This window comes from Gopherus flavomarginatus, chromosome 4 (assembly GCF_025201925.1).
Source record: "Gopherus flavomarginatus isolate rGopFla2 chromosome 4, rGopFla2.mat.asm, whole genome shotgun sequence".
In the NCBI taxonomy this organism is placed as follows: domain Eukaryota; kingdom Metazoa; phylum Chordata; order Testudines; family Testudinidae; genus Gopherus; species Gopherus flavomarginatus.
In genome coordinates this window covers 152,549,812-152,570,692 of record NC_066620.1, presented here as the reverse complement: position 1 = coordinate 152,570,692, position 20,881 = coordinate 152,549,812, and the positions used below count along the sequence as shown (strand labels likewise).

General features: G+C 42.9%; 1 protein-coding gene across 2 annotated transcripts in view; it reads right to left on the bottom strand.

Annotated features, from left to right (window-relative positions):
• ME1 (malic enzyme 1) overlaps positions 1 to 20,881 on the bottom strand; it is a 367,704-nt gene that overhangs the window by 22,892 nt on the left and 323,931 nt on the right. For both annotated transcript variants that reach the window (XM_050950148.1, XM_050950149.1), the window contains exon 10: positions 8,511 to 8,616. In XM_050950148.1, coding sequence (XP_050806105.1) covers positions 8,511 to 8,616 — 106 coding nt within the window. The remainder of the gene's footprint in view (positions 1 to 8,510; positions 8,617 to 20,881) is intronic.

Here is a 20,881-nt window from a genome sequence, read left to right as displayed (position 1 = left end):
GCTGCAGGAGCTCATCAACATAGGAACAGGCCATACTGGGTCAAACCAATGGTACACCTAAACCAGTATTCTGTCTTCTGGTGGTGGCTGGTGCCAGACACTTCAGAGGGAATGAACAGAACAGGGTAATTATCAAATGAACCATCCCCTGTTTTCCACTCCCGCTCTGGCAGTCAGAGGTTTAGGGACACAGAGCACAGGGTTGCATCCTTGAACATCTTGGCTAATAGTCATTGATAGACTCTCCTCCATGAACTTACCTAATTCTTTTTGAACCCAGTTATACTTTCGGCTTTCACAACATCTCCTGGTAGACTGTGTATTGTGTGCAGAAGTATTTCCTTATGTTTATTTTAAACATGCTACCTATCAATTTTGATGGATGATCCCTGATTCTTGTGTTATGTGAACGGTAAATAACACTCTCCTATTCTTTTTCCTCTATAGCATTCATGATTTTATAGACCTCTATCATATCCCCCCTTTTCATCTTAGAAAAGAGATGACTAAGTCCCCATCTTTTTAATCTCTCCTCATATGGAAGCTGTTCCATACCCTTAATCATTTTTTGCCCTTCTCTGAACCTTTTCCAGTTCTAATATATCTTTTCTGAGATAGGGTAACCAGAACTGCATGCAGTATTCAAGGCATAGGCATACCATGAATTTATATGGTGACATTATGATATTTTCTGTCTTTTTATCTATCCCTTTCCTAATGATTCCTAACATTGTTAGCTTTTTTCACTGCTGCTGCACATGGAGCAGAAATTATCAGATAATTATCCACGATGACTCCAAGATCTTTTTCTTGAGTGGTAACGGCTAATTTAGACATCATCATTTTGTGTGTACATTTGCATTTATCAACATTTAATTTTTGTAACTCTTTGCAATCTGCTTTGGACTTAACTATCTTGAGTAATTTTGTAACTTTGCCCCTTTGTTTTACCCTTTTTTCGAGATCATTTATGAATATGTTGAACAGCACAGGTCAGAGTACAGATCCTTGGAGGAACCTCGCTATTTACCTCTCTCCACTGTGAAAAATGATTGTTTTCTCCTACCCTTTGGCCTGGTCTACACTTGGAGGGGGAGGGGTGTCGATCTAAGTTATGCAACTTCAGCTACATGAATAACGTCGCTGAAGCTGACGTACTTAGATTGACTTACCATGGTATCTTCACTGCGGTGAGTCGACTGCTGCCTCTTCCCCGTCGACTCCGCCTGCGCCTCTCGCGGCGGTGGAGTATAGGAGTTGACAGGAGAATGCTTGGAAGTCGATTTATTACGGCTGGATTGATCGCTGCCCACCGATCCGGCGGGTAGTGTAGATATACCCTTTGTTTCCTGTCTTTTAACCAGTTACTTATCCATGAGAGGACCTTGCCTCTTAATCTGATGCTTGCTTCTTTTGTTTAAGACCCTTTGGTGAGGGACTTTACTTTGTCAAGGGCTTCCTGAAAGTCCAAGTACACTATACCCATTGGATCACCCTTGTCCATGTTTGTTGACACCCTCAAAGAATTCTAACAGATTGGTAAGGCATGATTTCCCTTTACAAAAGCCAGGGTGACTCTTACACAACATATTCTTTTCATCTATGTGTCTGATAAATCTGTTCTTTACTGTAGTTTCAACCAATTTGCCTGGTACTGAAGTTAGGCATACCAGCGTGTAATAGCCACGATTGCCTCTGGAGTCTTTTTTTTTAAATCTGTGTTACATTAGCTATCCTCCTGTCATCTAGTACAGAGGCGGATTTCAGCAATAGATTACATAGCATAGTGAGTAGTCCAGCTTCTTCAGTACTTTTGGGTGAATACCATCTGGTCCTTGTGACTTCTTACCGTTTAATTTATCCATTTATTCCAAAACCTTCTCTATTGACACCTCAGTCTGGGACTGTTCCTCAGACTTATCACTGAAAAAGAATTGGTTACTTGTGAGAATGTCCCTCACAGCTTCTGCGGTGAACTTCTTCAGAGAATTCATTTAGCTTCTCTGTGATGGCCTTGTATTCCTTGAGTGCTCCTTTAGCAATTTGAGTGTCCTGTGGCCCCATTGACTAGTAGGTTTCCTGCTTCAAATCTACTTAATTTTTTTCCTGTTAGTTTTTGTGTCTTTTGCTGGTTGCTCTTCAAATTCTTTTTCGGTCTGCCTAATTGTACTATTACACATGACTTGCCAGAATTTATGCTTCTTTCTATTTTCCTCAGTAGTATTTGACTTACAAACTTTTAAAAGATGATTTCTTATCTCTAACTGCCTCTTTTACTCTACTGTTCAGCCATGGTGGCATTTTTTTGGCCCTCTTGCTGTTTTTTTTTATTTGGGGTATACATTTAATTTGAGCTTCTATTATGGTGTTTTTAAATAGTTTCCATGCAAATTGCAGGCATTTCACTCATTCACTCCTTTGACTATTCCTTTAATTTCCATTTGACTAGCTTCTTCATTTTTATGCAGTTCCCCTTTTTGAAATTAAATGCTACCGTGATGGGCTTCTTTGGTATTTCCCCCCTTACAAGAATGTTAAATTTAATTACATTATGGTAGCTATTATTGAACGGTTCAGCTATATTCACCTCTTGGACTATATTCTGTGCTTAGGACTAAATCAAGAATTGCCTCTCCTGTTGTGGGTTAGAGGACTAGCTTCTCCAAGAAGCAGTTATTAATGGTGTCTAGAAAGTTTCTCTCTGCATCGGTCCAGAGGTGATATGTAACCAGTCAAAATGGGGACAGTTGAAATCTCCCATGATGGTTGGTTTTCTGTTTTTATAGCTGCTCTAATCTCCCTGAGCATTTTACAATCTCTGTTACTATCCTGACCAGGTGGATGGTACTATATTTCTACTGCTATTCTTATTATACATGCATGGAATTTCTATTCACAGAGATTCTGTAATACAATTTGATTCATTAAAGACTTTTACAGTATTTTGAGTCTACGCTGTCTTTCAAATATAGTGCCACTACCCTAGCAGCATGACCTACTCTGTCATTTGCATGTATTTTGTACCCTGGTATTGCTATGTCCCATTTATTATCATCATTCCACCAAGTTTCTTGATAGCTATTATATCAATATTATTTAATACTAGGCAATCAAGTTCACCCATCTTAGTATATAGACTTTTAGCATCTGTATACAAGCACTTATAAAATTTGTCAATGTTTAGTTGTCTGCCTTCATGTGATGTAACTGAATGGGACTCTTTTGTCTGTTTCTCTTCAGTTCCTACCTGTACTTTATCAACTTCTATCCTCTCCCCTTTACTAGGATATAGAGTAACCCCTTTAATAATTTTTTCTGTAAAGGATGTGTCTGTTTGTACCATGTGTTCCTCCACACCTGTCAGTTTTCCCCAGCCATTAGTTTAAAAATTCCTCTATGACCTTCTTAATTTTACATACCATCAGTCTGGTTCCATTATTGTCTAGGTGGGGTCCATCCTTCCTGTGCAGGCTCCTCCTTTCCAAAAAGGTTCCCCAGTTTCTAATAAACCTAAATCCCTCCTCCTAACACCATCATCTCATCCACACATTGAGACCTTGGCAGTACTGCCTGTCTAACTGGCCCTGAGGCACTTTGGCCCCTGCAGCTCCATCTGCAGCAGTGAGACTCATGTATCATCATCCTCAATGCAAGGCAGAATCCAGCTACAAGCCATAATCCAACTTTGTGAATTTCTCTCTTCACTTTGACATAGAACAGAACAGAGCTGGCATATATTGTTTGACATGCATATTATCTCAATGAAGAGAGAACAAGATGCACTCTATGTTCTGCTGCTATGAGCAATAAACTGGGAGGTTTCTGAATAGGAGCTTACTTACCTGTAAGTGGAGACTCTTCGAGATGTGTGGTCCCTATCTGTACTCTACGGGAGGGCTTGCGCAGGCACACCATATGCCTGGAGTTGCAGAATTTGAAAGTAGCGTCTGTTGGTGCATGCATATGCCCTGGCTCACCTCATGCTTCCGTCTGAGGTGATAAAAGGCAGGGCAGACAGATAGCATTTCCAGTTCCTTCTCCACCATGAATCAGATAGATCCATAGCAGAGGGGAAGGAGCGGGGGAAGTGGAAGTGAAGGCCAAGACCATAACTGGGTTAAAAACGGAACTAGATAAATTCATGGATAGGTCCATCAGTGGCTATTAGCCAGGACGGGCAGGGATGGTGTCCCTAGCCTCTGTTTGCCAGAAGCTAGGAATAAACGACAGGGGATGGATCACTTGATGATTACTTGTTCTGTTCATTCCTGCTGGGGCACCTGGCACTATTGGAAGACAGGATACTGGGCTAGATGGACCTTTGGTCTGACCCAGTAGGGCCATTCTTATGTTCTTATATGTGAAGCAAATAGTTCTCTGGTCGGAATCCTCCACTGTGTAAAGATGTCATGTACTATTGCATCATGAAATTCCATTTGTGGTTGACCTCAAAATGTCAGCTGAGTGAGCCTGCAACCACATTCCATGTTCCTGGATGATAGGCTGCGGACAAGAGGATCTGGTGATTGATGCACTGATTCCAGAGATTGACCGCTTCTGCACATAAAGCGGTCAATTTCATTCTTCCCTGTTCGTTGATGTAGAAAGCAGCAGTAGTGTTGTCTAACATGATGGGACCAGATGAATGGGAGAAAGGACTGGTATGCCTTTCTTACAGCTCATAGTTCCAGGATATTGATGTGCATCCTGGATTCTCAGCGATACCATGTTCCTTGTGTCATGTGATTGTCCATGTGTAGTCCCCAGTCTATGAGAGATGTGTCGGTAATGATAATCTTGTCCGGTGAGGAGGGCAGGAAGGGAACTCCTATGCATACATGGGTTGGGTCTGTGCACCATACATGGGAGGACAGCACCCTGGTGGAGACTGTCCATAGTGTGATGTTTTGGTGAGTAAACTGACTGGGCCCAAGTTTGGAGGCAGCAAAGGCAGTCACGTATGTACATGAAGCTATGTGGCCAAGGAGGGATGGACAAGTACTGGTAGGAACATAAGAATTGTTGATGATGCGTGTGATGCTCTCTCTCATTCCTTAGAATCTGTCCATCAGCAGGTAGGCCCATGCTGTGATCGAACTGATTATGACCCCTATAAAGTCCAGGTATTGTGTGGAGTCTAGGATTGATTTCTCGACACTGATGCTGACTCCCATGGACAAAAGAAGGCTGAGTAACATGGAGGTCAACACTTGGGCTTTGTGCCTGGACCGTGCAGCTAGAATCCAGTTGTTGAGATACAGAAACACGAGGGCCCCTAAAGGCTGATAGAGGCTGCTATGACAGAGAAAACTTTGGTGAAGACTATGGGAGTGGTGGCTGTTCTGAAAGGGGAACCCTATACTGGAAATGGTGGGTGCCAATTATGAATCTTAGGAAGTGTCTGTGGGCCGAATGGATATCAATGTAAAAATAAGCATCCTGCGTATCAAGAGCTGTGAACCACAGCCTTTTTCTAGAGATGGGATAATAGCTGCCAATGTGACCATATGAAACTTGAGTTAGTGGATGAAACGATTGAAATGACAGAGATTGAGAACTGGTCTCCACCCACCGTTCTTCTTGGTATCAGGAAGTAAGTCAAATAGAACCACGTTCCTTGGTATTTCAAGGAACACATTCTACTGTGCCCTGTTATAGTAAGGAATTCACCTCTTGGGTGAAAACGCTATCATGAGAGTGGTCCCTGAGATGGGATAGGGAGGGGTTTTTTTTGGAGGAAGTAGTGTGATGAATTAAATTGTATAGCCATGATGGATGATGTTCAGCACCCATTTGGCCATTGTTTTTGCACTCCGAGTTTGGGGGAAGAGTGCTAAATGACCCCCCCAAAGAGGTAGGGGGTTGTGAGGTGGTATGCAAGATGGCTGGGGTCTCTTGTGGCAGTCTCAGAAATATCTCTTGGCAGTTGTAGCTGTGAGGTGAAAGCCTGTGAAGGAGGTCTGGCAAGGCAGTATCTTTGGGATTTCTTTCACTTCCTCGGCAGCTCATAAGGTCGCTCAGGGTAGAATTGGAGGGACTTGTAGCACTGGGTGGATGGTGGGCAGTTGAATTTACACTTCAGGGCACGAGTGTAGCTATCCGGTGAGTGAAAAGTGGCTCTGAAGTCCTTGAGGGTATATAGTGCACCAGTCTTTTGAAGGGGAGATCTTCAGTAGTGTTTTGCGCTTCCCTAGGGAAACTGGAGGCATGGAGCCAAGATTCCCTATGCATAACTATAGCTATAGCCATGGCCCTCGAGGAGATATCTGCTGTGTCCACTGCCAATTAGATTCTGTTCTGGCTACCAGCTTCCCTTCCTCAATGAGCACCTGAAAATGAGTCCAGTCCCATTGTGAGAGGCTATCAGTAAATTCCTCATATTTTCTGTAATTTAGGAAGTCGTGTTTGGCTAGTAATCCCTGACGGTATGAAATCCTGACTTGGAGACTAGATGATGAAAAGACCTTATGCCCTCAAAGGTCCAAATGCTTCCCCTTCTTGTTAGATAGTATAGAATGAGAGTGCTGTTTTCTGGCTCTTTCAGTTACTGCTTGGACAACCAGAGAGATTGGGTGTGTGTAAAGAAGAGAATAGATGGTAAATGGGATATATATTGTAATGATATACTGATACTTACTGCATGTTGTGTTAGTATTTAATACATACAGATACTTTTAGCTGGATGCGTATCATGGATCTTTTACTCTAATCTTCAATTTAACTGTTCTTTTTAGCCTTATTTTCTCTAAACACTTTTTGTCTACTATGTGATTTTGGGTTTCAATCTTGGATGTTGATATAGTGTATCTTTTTTGCATGTCAATTGCTTTGTTGGCCTGAAGAAAAATAATGGTGAATTCACAAATCTTATTTTACAGATTGGGATTAGAGCTGGGTAAAATTTTTCAGATAGAACTTTTTTGGAGAAAAATGGAGATCTGACAACACTGAAAAGTTTCATGAATTCATGTCAGTTTCATGAATTATTATGGTAAAAAAAATACCCCTTAAAAATCAAAACATTTCCAAACTGAAAAATTTAATTTTTTGGTTTGGAATGACTTTATTTCAAAATCTCCTTTCTTTTTATTAAAAAACAATTGGAAATGTTTAAAGTAGTCAATATTGAAATGAGACTTTTTGATTTAGTTGAAACTAAATGTTTCATTTGGTCCTTTTTTTTTTTAAATTTGCCAAAATTTGTGAAAACTTTCTATTTTGGTTCAACCCCAATTTTTTTCAAATTTTCATAATTGTCAGCAAACAAACAAATCAGTTATTTGCACAGCTTTAATTGGAATAGTATTTTGAAATGGTTATGCAGCATTTGACTATATCAGTGAAAAAAAAGGAAATGTTTCAGAAAACCAAGTCAAGTCCCGCTTATTAGATTAATCAGTAAGTGAAACAGTGAAAATGTTTTCAAAAATTCAGTCCTCTTTGTTGAAGGCTTACAAGATACAGGTTGGGGCAGTAATTCAACTGGTATTCTAAATTCAATTTTTTTTTTTAATGTTGTGGTAGCGGCACAGAGTAAGATATCTTCACACTTTTTCTAACACTGATTAACAGTTTTAGTGACGAGATAGATTTTTAAAAGGTTACTTAGGGTATGGCTACACTTGAAACTTCAAAGCGCTGCCGCGGCAGCGCTTTGAAGTGTGAGTGTGGTTGCAGCGCCAGCGCTCGGAGAGAGCTCCCCCAGCGCTGTACGTAAACCACATCCTCTACGGGTGTAGCTTGCAGTGCGCTCCCAGCACTGCGGCACTGATTACACTGAGGCTTTACAGCGCTGTATCTTGCAGCGCTCAGGGAGGTGTTTTTTCACACCCCTGAGCGCGAAAGTTGCAGCACTGTAAAGCGCCAGTGTAGCCATGGCCTTATACTGCAAAAATTCAAGAATATTTTGCCTTTTCATTCCTGAAACAGGTAGTCGAAAACTGTTTTAACTCTGCTGTATAGAGAATTGAAACATCCTTTCAGCTGGTTACTTCATTGAGATCAATATCTGCAGTTCTTTTAAAGTCAATGACAGTCTTGCCTAAACAAAGGCTGCAGGATCAGAACCCAAACGAGAGACAAGAAATCTATGTAATCAGATGGAGAATGCAGGTGACTGTACAGTCATACATGTATGTATGCTTCACTTTCCTCATTCTATCTTCTGAGGTTATTTATGCTATAGTATAGTACAGTACAGTACATAAATTCAGAAGTAATATTGGGAAGAAGATGTGCTTCCTCAACAGAAGTTCAAGAAAACATGGATAATTCCACCACTAATATGTAGGCTTTAGAATGAAAGCACTGTTATATGTTTGCCACATTATTCTTCTTATTTAATGTTTATTTGCAGTAGCACCCACAATGTGCTAGGTATATTCCATATACTTAAGAATTACCTGTTCAAAAGAGCTCATAATCTTCACTTTATACGATATTCATAGTGTATACAAACAATAAAACAAAGTCTCATGCCTTAAAAATATATAATTTGAATAAATAATTACCTATAAGTACAGTTGGTTTTATAGCTCTAACAATATCTTCCAGATTTTTCATTTCATCATGTTTATGGGCAAACCTTTCTTTCTCAGTTGTTAATGAGGAACGCTCCTAAGTGAACAAAAGCAAAAAATGCATTTATTAAAAATGTGCTGGGACCATGATATTCCCTGTGCAAACTGATACACACTTCAAAAAGAGATATTCTGGTAATTAATTATTGCTGTTATGTTTAGTGTATGGCACTTGTATTAGCAAATAACAAAATGTTAGAAAAATTCTTAAATTGTACATTGCATCATGCTCTTACAAGGACAACTAATCCATTTGTCCAAATGTAAATACCTGGAATGTGAACATTTTAAAAACTGACAATTTCATTGCATCATAATATTAACTACTCACAAATTGTCAAAAATCATGCACTACATTTGCTTTATAATTTTGCTAAAAACTGAATAATTGTACAAACTTTAAAAGAAACAAATAATTCATATAATATTGCAACCTTTGTACGATTTTAAGTAGCTGAATTTTGATACTTAGAAAATTGGATTAATAATAAAAACCTGACCTAATGATAACAGAGTTTAATTGTCTTCAGTGACATTCTATTGGCTGAGAATGTATTTGTGTATAAAACCCATGATATAGGACTAAATAATGCTACTGTGGACTATGCATTTTCCATAAGTATTATTCAAACAAAAACACTCTCTCTTAGAAGCTTCAACTCTTTTCTTGTGTAAAAGATCAGGAGTCATCTAAAATATGGACTCTCTGGCTGCAAAATTTTAGTTTTTGTAATAACTTGAGATAAACATCTCTAAACAGGCACTAATGAAAACATTTTTCCGGTAACGAAAATGACTTATGTTAGTTGTAAGTCAATTAAGTTTTCATCTGAGGCCTTGTGTACATTAGAGATTTCAGCTATCTCTGGCCAGCCGACAGTTGAACTTCACCAAGTGAAAGCCCTAATGTCGACAGGCAAAAGCGCTACAGGCTGTGATTTGACTGGTACAGCTTATCTGGGCTATAGCTATAGTTTGATTTCAAAGGGAGCTGCTGTGGTCTCCGGATTTCTCAGATCACTTGTTGAGGTGTCTAAATATGGAGGAAGCACTATCCTTAAGCACTCGTTTCTAAAAATTTTACCTGAGCAGTTTAAAATGGAAATGCTTGAGAGAACCTTGACTACATGCTCGATTGGATACCATATTACTGATGTGTTTTCCAACCATGCATTGCCGGTCTCAATAGAAGAAAATTTCCTTAATCTTTCCAAGTTAGCAACAATTATTGCGATAAAATAATCCTTGGTGCACCTCCACTGAAGCTTAAGTAGTTTCACCAGGGACAAATTTGGCTCACGTATTTTAAAACTGGATCTAACAGTGGATTCGTTCTACTTTTCAGAAACTATATTTTGGGGTTTTTTATTTTTAAGAAAAAATTGCTTTAATGTTTTACACAAAAAGGCTATGGTTTGGTGCAAATTACATCACTGCACTTACTCTGCTCCTCCTTCTCTTTGGATAGTAACCACAAAACTTGGCAAACATAATAGAAGGCCCTTTTTCATCTGCAGCAGGAGGAAATGGTTCCAGGGAAGACCACAAGAGGTTGTGCAAGTCTGTCACGTGGTTAGAACTGACTGAGCTGCTTTGGTTTACAGGAAACCAGTTTTTCTTCTCTCACCCTTGATTATAGGGAATTTTCACAGATTTATCCACTTCTACAGATTTCTTAAATGACTGAAGTACAGTGTATTAAGTGGAGAGGGTTATGTCCTCATGTGCTTATATGGGTTTGAAGTATGTTCTTAGAACTACTATCACAGAAATACAGAGATAAATGCATCTGATTTCCTTTTTGGGTGAAATATAAAACCCACCACCTCACAGGTGCAGTAAAATTAGCCACTTTTGGCATGTCCATGATGAAGCTAGTGCACAGTCTATGAGACTTTGAAGATTGCTGTTTTTAAATTCTCCAGCAGATGTCATTGCAGTCTACAAATGCGTTTGAGGATTAATTGGTAATTAGCATGTGCTAATCTCTGGAAGCTGATTGGCTGAGCTTGAGTATCACATGTCAGCACATGGGACATTAATTAAAATACGCAAATCCCTGAAAGATGATTGGCTGAAATACGATAATAAATTAATAGCTAATGAGCTGGAATTGCATATAAAGGCGAAAGCCAGCAGGCTAAAACTTTGTAGGGATAGGGACCAGCAAGAGAATGGAACGCTGCTACACACCTACCAGAAGACACCTGTGCAAGAGAAGCCACCTGAGAAGCTATATTGAAACCCAGCAAAGGAAGAGCAGCTTGAAAACCAGTGGCTGTTACAGCAACAGCAGCAGCCCACCTAGGGTTCCAGGGTTGCCTTGGCAACGACTGTTTCTGGCACCCGGCCAGCAGCAACAACCAATGGGCTTCTCTCTCTCTTACCTGAGGAGGAAGCAGCAGCGGACAACCCAGCAGCCCATAACCCATCATCAGACAACGCTCCCAAACGTCGCTCACTAAAACTGACATAGCAGAAGGACCGTTCCGGTGATGAGTCAGAAGGATTTTATAAAAGCTTCTGTAAGTCTTAAATTTTTCTATTTAACATCCTGGGGCGTATGGGTTTCAAATGTAAATAAAGTTGGATGCCTATGGTTTGAGTGAGATTCCCCCTACGCATTCAGTAACCGTAAGGCCAGCGCTTACTGGATGTTAGAGTTAATCGATGTATTGTTACATGTTTATGTTATATGCTTGATTGTTATAGAGTATTAAGTAAGTGATTATACTGTTAGATTATTATATGCTATAGAGTTAAGTGGAATTGTTATTTCTGTGTTGTGTTTTTATTTATCACACCACTTCCTTTACACTGTATCTGTAACCTTTACTGTTTATTTTATTTTTATGTCTCTCTCTCCTTTTTTATTGTAATCCTTCACTTCTAAATAAATTCCATTTTTGTTCCTGAAGAATTTACTGCCTGCTACCTATTCTTGATTGGAAGGCTGTATCCGTATCCTTCAGGGAGGAAGTTAGCTGGCCATGGTTAACGGCTTTTCTCTGGAAAATCTGTAGGGTGGACAACAACCTTTAATATCAGAATAGGCAAATTAACAAGATAGTGAGGTTCAAATCTTCCAGTAACACGCTGTCACTCTTCTCTTCTGCAGACTAAGTAAGCCCAGTTCCCTGAGCCTCTCCTCATAAGTCATTTGCCCCAGACCCTAATAATTTTTGTTGCCCTCCGCCGGACTCTCTCGAATTTGTCCACATCCTTTCTGTAGTGGGGGGGCCAAAACTGGACCCAATACTCTAGATGTGGCCTCGCCAGTGCTGAATAGAGGGGAATAATCACTTCCCTCGATCTGCTGGCAATGCTCCTACTAATGCAGCCCAATATGCCGTTAGCCTTCTTGGCAACAAGGGCACACTGTTGACTCATATCCAGCTTACTGTTTGCTGTAATTCCCAAGTCCTTTTCTGCAGAACTGCCACTTAGCCAGTCAGTCTGCAGCCTGTAGCAGCGCATGGGATTCTTCCGTCCTAAGTGCAAGACTCTGCACTTGTCCTCGTTGAACCTCATCAGATTTATTTTGTCCCAATCTTCCAATTTGTCTAGGTCACTCTGGACCCTACTTTCCCCCCCAGTTTAGTGTCATCTGCGAACTTGCTGAGGGTGCAATCCATCCCATCATCCAGATAATTAATTAAGATGTTGAACAAAGCTGGCCCCTGAGGCACTCCACTTGATACTGGCTGCCAATTAGACATCGAGCTGTTGATCATAACCCGTTGAGCCTGATGAGCTAGCCAGCTTTCTATCCACCTTATAGTCCATTCATCCAATACATACTTCTTTAACTTGAGGGCAAGAATACTGTGGGAGACCATATCTAAAGCTTTGCTAAAGTCAAGGTATAGCACATCCACTGCTTTCCCCATATGCACAGAATCAGGTTGGTCAGGCATGACTTGCCCTTGTTGAATTCATGTTGACGGTTCCTGATCACCTCTCTCTCCTCCAAGTGCTTCAAAATGGATCCCTTTTGGACCTGGCTCCATGATTTTTCCAGGGACTGAGGTGAGGCTGACTAGTCTGCAGTTCCCTGGATTCTCCTTCTTCCCTTTTTAAAAGATGGGTATTATATTTGCCTTTTTCTAATCGCCCAGGACCTCCCCTGATCGCCACGAGTTTTCAAAGATAATGGGCAATGGCTCTGCAATCACATCAGCCAATTCCCACAGAACCCTCGGATGCATTGCATCCGGCCTCATGGACTTGTGCATGCCCAGATTTTCTAAATAGTCCTCCACCTGTTTTTTCACCACTGAGGGCTGCTCACCTCCTCCCCATACTGTGCTGCCAAGTGCAGCAGTCTGGGAGATGACCTTGTCTGTGAAGACCAAGGCAAAAAAAAAGCATTGAGTACTTCACCTTTTCCACATAATCTGTCACTAGGTTGCCTCCCTCATTCAGTAAGGGTCCCACACTTTCCCTGATGTTCTTCTTGTTGCTGACATACCTGTAGAAACCCTTCTTGTTACCCTTCACATCCCTTGCTAGCTGCAACTCCAGTTGTGTTTTGGCCTTCCTGATTACATCCTGCATGCTCAAGCAATATTTTTATATTCTTCCCTAGTCATCTGTTCAAGTTCCTACTTCTTGTAAGCTTCCTTTTTGTGTATAAGCTCACTGAAGATTTCTCTGTTAAGCCAAGCTGGTCGACTGACATATTTGCTATTCTTTCTGCACATTGGGATGGTTTGTTCCTGCACCCTCAGTAACACTTCTTTAAAATATAGCCAGCTCTCCTGGACTCCTTTCCCCCTCATATTAGCCTCCTAGGAGATCCTTCCCATCAATTCCCTGAGGGATTCAAAGTCTGCTTTTCTGAAGTCTAGGGTCTGTATTCTGCTGCTCTCCTTTCTTCCTCTTGTCAAAGGCTTTCTGAAAATCCAAGAACACTACGTCCATGGATCATTCTTGTCCACAAGTTTGTTGACCCCCTCAAAGTATTCTAATAGATTAGTGAGGCATGATTTCCCTTTACAAAAGCTGTGTTGACTCTTCCCCAACAAATTGTGTTCATCTATGTGTCCGATAATTCTGCTCTTTACTATAGTTTCAACCAATTTGCCTGGTACTGAAGATAGACTTACCGACCTGTAATTGCCAGAATCACCTCTGGAATCTTTTTTTAAAAATTGGTGTCAGATTAGCTACCCTCCAGTCATCTGGTACAGAAGCTGATTTAAGTGATATGTTACATACCACACTTAGTGGTTCTGAAATTTTACATTTGAGTTTCTTCAGAACTCCTGGGCGAATACCATCTGGTCCTGGTGACTTATCACTATTTAATTTATCAATTTATTCCAAACTCTGCTCTATTAACCCCTCAATCGGATAGTTCCTTAGTAATGAAGCTGCTGTTTCCCTGAAGAACACCGAACAATGACCTTTATAGACTTTAGTCTAGTTGCTAATCTTCTGCCTTTATTCTTCACTGTTATTAAACATTCATTATATTAAGATATACATGGAATATTCCAAGTTTTGAACCTGTGACTCAGTGCTGCATCCCATTAACAATAGAGAGGATTTTCACACTTGAAACTTAGAGAGCACAATTTTCAGGCAGGCATATCAGAGGCTGTGCTACTATGTTGTATGTAACATTTATATAGGGGTAGAACATACTGGCCTCAGCCGGATTAGGGTCCATTGTGCTTGGCACTGTACAAATGTATAGTAAATGACAGTCTTGTCTGAAAGATTATAATCCAAAATAGACATGGCTGGACACCAAAGCCAATGGACCAAAGAGTGGCTCCTAACTTGGCACCTCTACTGCTATTAAGATGGAGAGGGAGGAGGAAGTAAAAAATCAGCTGGCCAAAGACAGGACCATCCAATAGGAGGGAAAAAGCAGCCTCTAGCTGGAGAATTCAGGTGGCGTATAGCCACTGCCAGCTTTCCTAAATAAACTTTGCTCTTCTGGGCCAGATATCAATTTCTTTGAGCTTGATAGAACTGCTCTGTCAGAAAAGGGTGATTTTTCAGAGTCACTAATACTTCACAAAAGGAATCAATCTGGGCAGACAACATTTGATATCTCACACCATTTTCCTTAGCAAATAAAGAATAAGTAAATTAATGGCTTAATTACAAAAATATTAAGTTATGTGAAGGCTGAGAATAAAAACAAAGAAATCCTTAGTTAAGACTATCGCAGTATCCAGGGCAAGCCCACAACATTTTGGCACCTGAGGCGAGGAGCTCAAATGACGACCCCTTGCCCCCTCGCTTGGGCCAAAACTTTGAAAGGTCTCAATTCTGCCTTCTTCCTGTTCTACTCCTCTCATGGTACTGTTCTGCTACCTATCCCAATAATGGAGAACTAATAACTTAAAATGCCTTATTCAAAAATTTTAAGTAACACTTAACTTTAAAACACCTGAACAGCAAATGTAACTTTTCTTTTCTGCATAGTAAACACTGGCATTTTTATCAGGTTGAAAAATCAAAGTGGTGCTTTCTGTGCCTTCTTGGTTCCAAAGATTTAAAACTGCTTCCTGAAGGTCCACAGTCTGGGCCAACTCATGCTCTATTGAGATGGCGGCAAGGCCAACCAGCCTCTCCTGTGTCATTGTGGAGCGTAGATGTGTTTTCATTAACGTCAGCTTGGAGAACCTGCGTTCTCCACTGGCAACTGTTACAGTAATTGTTAGAAGTATGCGCAGAGCAACAAAAGCATTTGGAAAGAGGGTGGTCATCTTATTTGTGCACATATATTCCAGACCAGCCTTTGGAGTTGACTCTGCTGAAATGTATAAGCAAGTCTCATCTTACTCGGAGGTTCCGTTCTGCGGTTAGCGCGTAAAGTGAAAACTGCGTATAGTGAAACACGCATTGAGTTGAATGGTGGGCAGAATTGCCTGCACTACAGATGCAGTTTTTATATTGTTTTTCTTTTTCCCCCCCATTTTTGCCGACCGCACAAAGCTGAACTTGCGCATGTTAAATGCACCTAAAATGCGACTTGCCTGTATCTTGAAAGGGCTTTCAGTTCATCCCCTAAATCACTCGCATCAATATCGCGCATGTCATTATGTGTCAACACTGTCTCTAGTGCCTGCATTGCTGGTGTAGATCTTCTTCAAGGTATAGTGAGGGGTTTTGGAACATCATACAACATCCCAAATATACTGCTGTGTTCCTTGAGCTCCATGAAATGTTCTTCAGCTGACTGTATTGCACAGTCTAGCACTTGGTTAAAGAATTCAACTTTGAATTGTTGTTTGGGGTCTCTTATGGGATCATCCTGTGCCTTGTAATCAAAATGTCTTCTTTGGTGACTCTTGTATTCTTGAATAGGTGAGAAAATAGCTTCAGTGTCAAGTTCCTCTCCCAACTTCTGTGCACTCTTCAGAACATTGTGAAATCCCTCATCTGACCAGTAAGACTGTAGGTATGAGTTTGCTTTGTCCAGTTGTTCCATTGCTTCAGATATATCATGGGCAACACCTTGGAGTCTCTTGCTTACAACATTTATTTCAAACAGTATGTCATGCCACAACACTAAGCCACGCAGAAATTTGAACTTATGTATGTTTCTGGTGATTCCATTTCCCTCTGCCATTGTTCTCCCAGTAACAGTTCCTGTCATAGCATTATCCTCCATAATGGCAACTATGGCATCATCTGTCTTCCCAATTTGGTGTTTGATAGGCTTTATTGCCTCCACTCTACTTTCCCATTGTGTGGCACTCAGTGGTTTCAGTGTCAAAGAGGATGTTCCCAGATGTTGCTTCAAAATTTGCCATCGATGAGTTGATGCAGAGTAAAATACATAGATGCTTTGAATTACATTAAAAAATTCAGCAGCCTCAGGGAGGCTAGATGTGAAGAGAAGAATGAGGTGGGATTTGATAGCTGCTTTGATACCTGAAAGGGGGTTCCAAAGAGGATGGATCTCAGTGGTATCAGATGACAGAACAAGGAGTAATGGTCTCAAGTTGCAGTGAAGGAGGTTTAGGCTGGATATTAGGAAAAACTTTTTCACTAGGAAGGCGGTGAAGAACTGGAATGGGTGACCTAGGGAGGTGGTAGAATCTCCTTCCTTAGAGGTTTTTAAGGTCAGGCTTGACAAAGCTTTGGCTGGGATGATTTAGCTGGGGATTGATCCTGCTTTGAGCAAGGGGTTGGACTAGATGACCTCCTGACGTCCCTTCCAACTCATATATTCTATGAAGTTCAAGCTAAGTTGAAGACTGGAAATAAGGCATACTTTTTTAACAGTGAAGGTAACTAATCATTGAACAACTTACCAAGGATCATGGCGAATTCTCCATCATTGACCATTTTTTAATTAAGATGGGGTGTTTTTTTAAAAGTTATGATATAAGAATTATTTTGGGGAAGTTCTATGGCCTGTGCTATACAGAAGGTCAGATTAGATGATCACAGTGGTCTCTCTGGCCTTAGAATCTGTGAATCTGGATTGAAAGGGGTTTTAAAGAAACCAAGCAGCCAAACAGTGACAGAGAGAAGAGTCCTGGAGAAAACATGGAAAAGCTTTTTATTTGGGAATACTCCCTACTGGCTCCAGGCAGGGTGAGAACGATTTCCTCTTCCCAAAGCTAAAGCCTTATATTTAAAATTTGTACCAGCATAGCTATATGGGTAGAGGTGTGGGTTTTTTTAACCACACAGCTATGCAGCTCTAGTGTAGGTGCACTGTCAGTGTAGATGCTCTAGTGTAGATACCAGCCTGTGCCGCTTCCCGCAGCTCCTATTGGCCGGGAACAGTGAACCATGGCCACTGGGAACTGTGGGAGGCCATGCCTAAGGACCAAGGTCTTGCAGCCTACCAGTGGATTATCCTGATGGACTGCAGGTTGCCTACCACTGGTGTAGACATAGCTGGAGGGTTTACAGGGCTGGCTCTAGGTTTTTTGCTGCCCCAAGCAAAAAAAATGTTGGTTGCCCCCCGTCCCAGCCCTGGGCTCCCCCCTGCACCCTCCTGCTGCCCCAGCCCTGGGCTCTCCCCCATACACACCCCCTGCCACCTCAGCACTAGGCTTCCCCCTTTCCTCCCCACCAGTGCCCTCCCCCCACCCCTCTGCCTCAGCCCTGGTCTCCCCCTTTTCCCCCCACCTCCTGCTGCCCCAGCCCTGGGCTCTCCCCCCCCCCACACCTGCAGCCCTGGGTCACTGGTAACTCGCTCCCAGGGTGGATCATTCAACAGGAATTTTGGATGTGCACAGTACACAGACAGGATTGGGTCCCATATGGTTACAGAGCTGCAGTAAAGTGGAACAATTTTCAGCTTGTGTGATTGGATGTATATTATAAGACTGTCCTAAATAAATGAGGAAAAGTTGAGGTGCCTTTATTATTCTTTTGTTCCACTCTTTCTTTCTATGGGGAATTTGCCAATGCAATATCACTGTCTTCCTTTTAAACAAACAAACAAAAAAAAAGCAATGGCTGTTGAAAATAGCAATTTCAGTCCTGATAACCACTGAGAAGCATTTCTTGCTAAATTTTATCCTACTTTTTCTTCAGCAAGTTACAGTGGATCAGTACATTTGATTTGGGAGAAACGAAGTAACACCTGCCCAAACTGAGCTTGAGCACTCCTGAATTTTGAGATGTTCAAATCTGGAAGGCAGGCGCTGGGTGTGTGTGAGTGGGGGCGGGGGCGCCCTCTGGGCTCCGCGGGGGATCACAGCAGCATGTATGCAGCAGAGTGTCTGGCGCTGCACGGAGCCAGACAAGCTGGCCTGAGTGGCACGGTAAGGGGGCTAGGGGGTTGGAGAACGGGTAGGGGGTTCCGGGGGGGAGCAGTCAAGTGACAGGGAGCTGGGGGGTTGGATGGGTGAGGGGTTCGGGGGGGGCAATCAGTGGACAGGCAGCAGTTGGATAGGCATGGGAGTCCCAGGGGTTTGTCAGGGGACAGGTAGGGGGTGGGGTCCTGGGGGAGGAAGTTGAGGGGGGGGTCTCAGGAGGGGGCAGTTGGGGACAAGGAGAAGGGAGGCTTAGATAGAGGATGGGGACCCAAGGGGCAGGGGTCCCAGGAGGGGGAAATCACGGGACAAGACCAGCGGTGCTTAGATAGGGGGTGGGGTCCTGGGGGGTAGTTGGGGGCAGGAGTCGCAGGAGGGGGCAATCAGGTGACAAGGAGCAGCAGCGCTTAGATAGAGGGTGGGGCCCTGGGGGGCAGATAGGGGCAGGGGTCCCGGGAGTGGGTGATCAGGGGACAGGGTGGGGTTGGATGGGTTGGGGATTCTCTGGGGGGCAGTTGGAGAGAGTGGATAGTGGCAAGGTGGGGCTACCCTCCCTCCCCGTGGGGTGTCCTGTTTTTTGAATGTTAAAATACGGTATCCATACCATTCATAGCACTCACAGCACACTACCGCATGAGGTCCCCGCTCCTTCCTTTCCAGTTAGTAGCAGTCAAGAGAATGCTGGGAAATGTAGTTCTTTCCCTGCTCCAGGGCTGGCTCCATAGGCAGGGAGCAAATCAAGGAACTACAGCTCCCAGAGCCCCTGTTTGTTCTCAGCTTCCCTGCCACCCATGCAAATAGGCTGCCCTAAGCAGGTGTTCGCTTTGCTGGTGCCTAGAGCTGTCCCTGAGGATTTGCCAGGATAGCGACACCTGTATAGTTATGCAAACAAAGGCTGTGTCTACACAAGAAAAGTTAAGCCTAGGATCAAAAGGAGCAGATCAAACACTACAGGATCCCGATCCTAGACAAGGGAAGGTGCGGAACAGGTGGACAGAGACTGCACAGTGAGTGTCAGCAAGAGCTGACAGGCTGACAAGGAGACACACAGAGACAGAACATGATATGAACAGGACAGTCTGCTTCTCCCAGACATGGAGGTTAGCTGATCTGAAGGGAAATTACAAAGGTTGACAAGAAAAGGCTTAAGCTACAATAAGACCCAGGCGGGTAGGTTTTGTCCTTTGCTCTATGCACTTTGAATATCTGGGGAGAATTACTACATAAATACGCTACACTTTGGAACTCTAACCCTAGAGACAAGTGACCTACCCTTAGGAAACCTAACCCTAGGGGGAGAAATCCTACCCATGGGAACCCTAACCCTAGCTCCAAGTGCCCTACCCATAGGAACCCTAGCCCTATCTCCAAGTGCCCTACCCTTAGGAAACCTAACCATAGCTCCAAGTGCCCTACTCATAGGAACCCTAATTCTAGCTCCAAGTGCCCTAAACTTAGAAACCCTAACCCTAGGGCGGGGCGCCCTACCCATACGAACTCTAACCCTAGCTCCAAATGCCCTACTTATAGAAACCCTAGGTCTAACTACTCTACCCTTAAGAACCCTAACCCTAGGGCGGGAAGCCCTACCCATAGAAACCCTAACCATAGCTCAAAGTGCCCTACCCTTAGAAACCCTAACCCTAGGGTGGAAACCCCTACCCATAGGAACCCTAACCCGAACTCAAAGTGCCCTACCGTTAGGAATCCGAAAGCTAGGGCAGGAAGCCCTACCCATAGGAACCCTAACCATAGCTCCAAGTACCCTAACCATAGGAACTTAATCCTAGCTCCAAGAGCCCAACCCTTAGGAACCCTAACCCTAGGGCGGGAAGCCCTACCTATAGGAACCATAACCATATGGCGGGGCGCTCTACCCATAGGAACCCTTACCCTAGCTCCAAGTGCCCTACCCTTTTGAACCCCAACTCTAGGGTGGGAAGCCCTACCCCTAGGAACTCCAACCCTACCTCTAAGTGCCTTGCCAATAGAAACCCTAACTCTAGGGCGGGGCACCCTAGCCACAGTACTCTAACCCAAGCTCCAAGTGCCCTATCCATAGGAACACTAGATCAAAGTACTCTACACTTAGGAACACTAACCCTAGGGTGGGAAGCCCTACTCATAGGAACCCTAACCCTAGGGCGGGGTGAAAAACCCATAGGAACCCTAACCCTAGCTCCAAGTACCCTACTTTTAGAAACCATAACCTTAGTTGTAAGTGCCCCACCCATAGGAACCCTATCTCTAAGTGCCCTACCCTTAGGAAACCCAACCATATGTCAAGAAGCGCTACCCACAGGAACCCTAACCCTAGCTCTAAGTGCCCTACCCATAGGAACCTTAACCCAAGGTTGGAAGCACTACCCATAGGAACCCTAACCCTACGGCGGGGTGCCCTACCAATCGGAATGCTAACCCTAGCTCCAAGATCCCTACTTTTAGAAACCCTAACCATAGTTCCAAGTTCCCACCAAAGGGAACCTTAACTCTAGTTCCAAGAGCCCTACGCTTAGGTAGCCTAACCCTAGGGCAGGAAGCCCTACACATAGTAACCCTAAC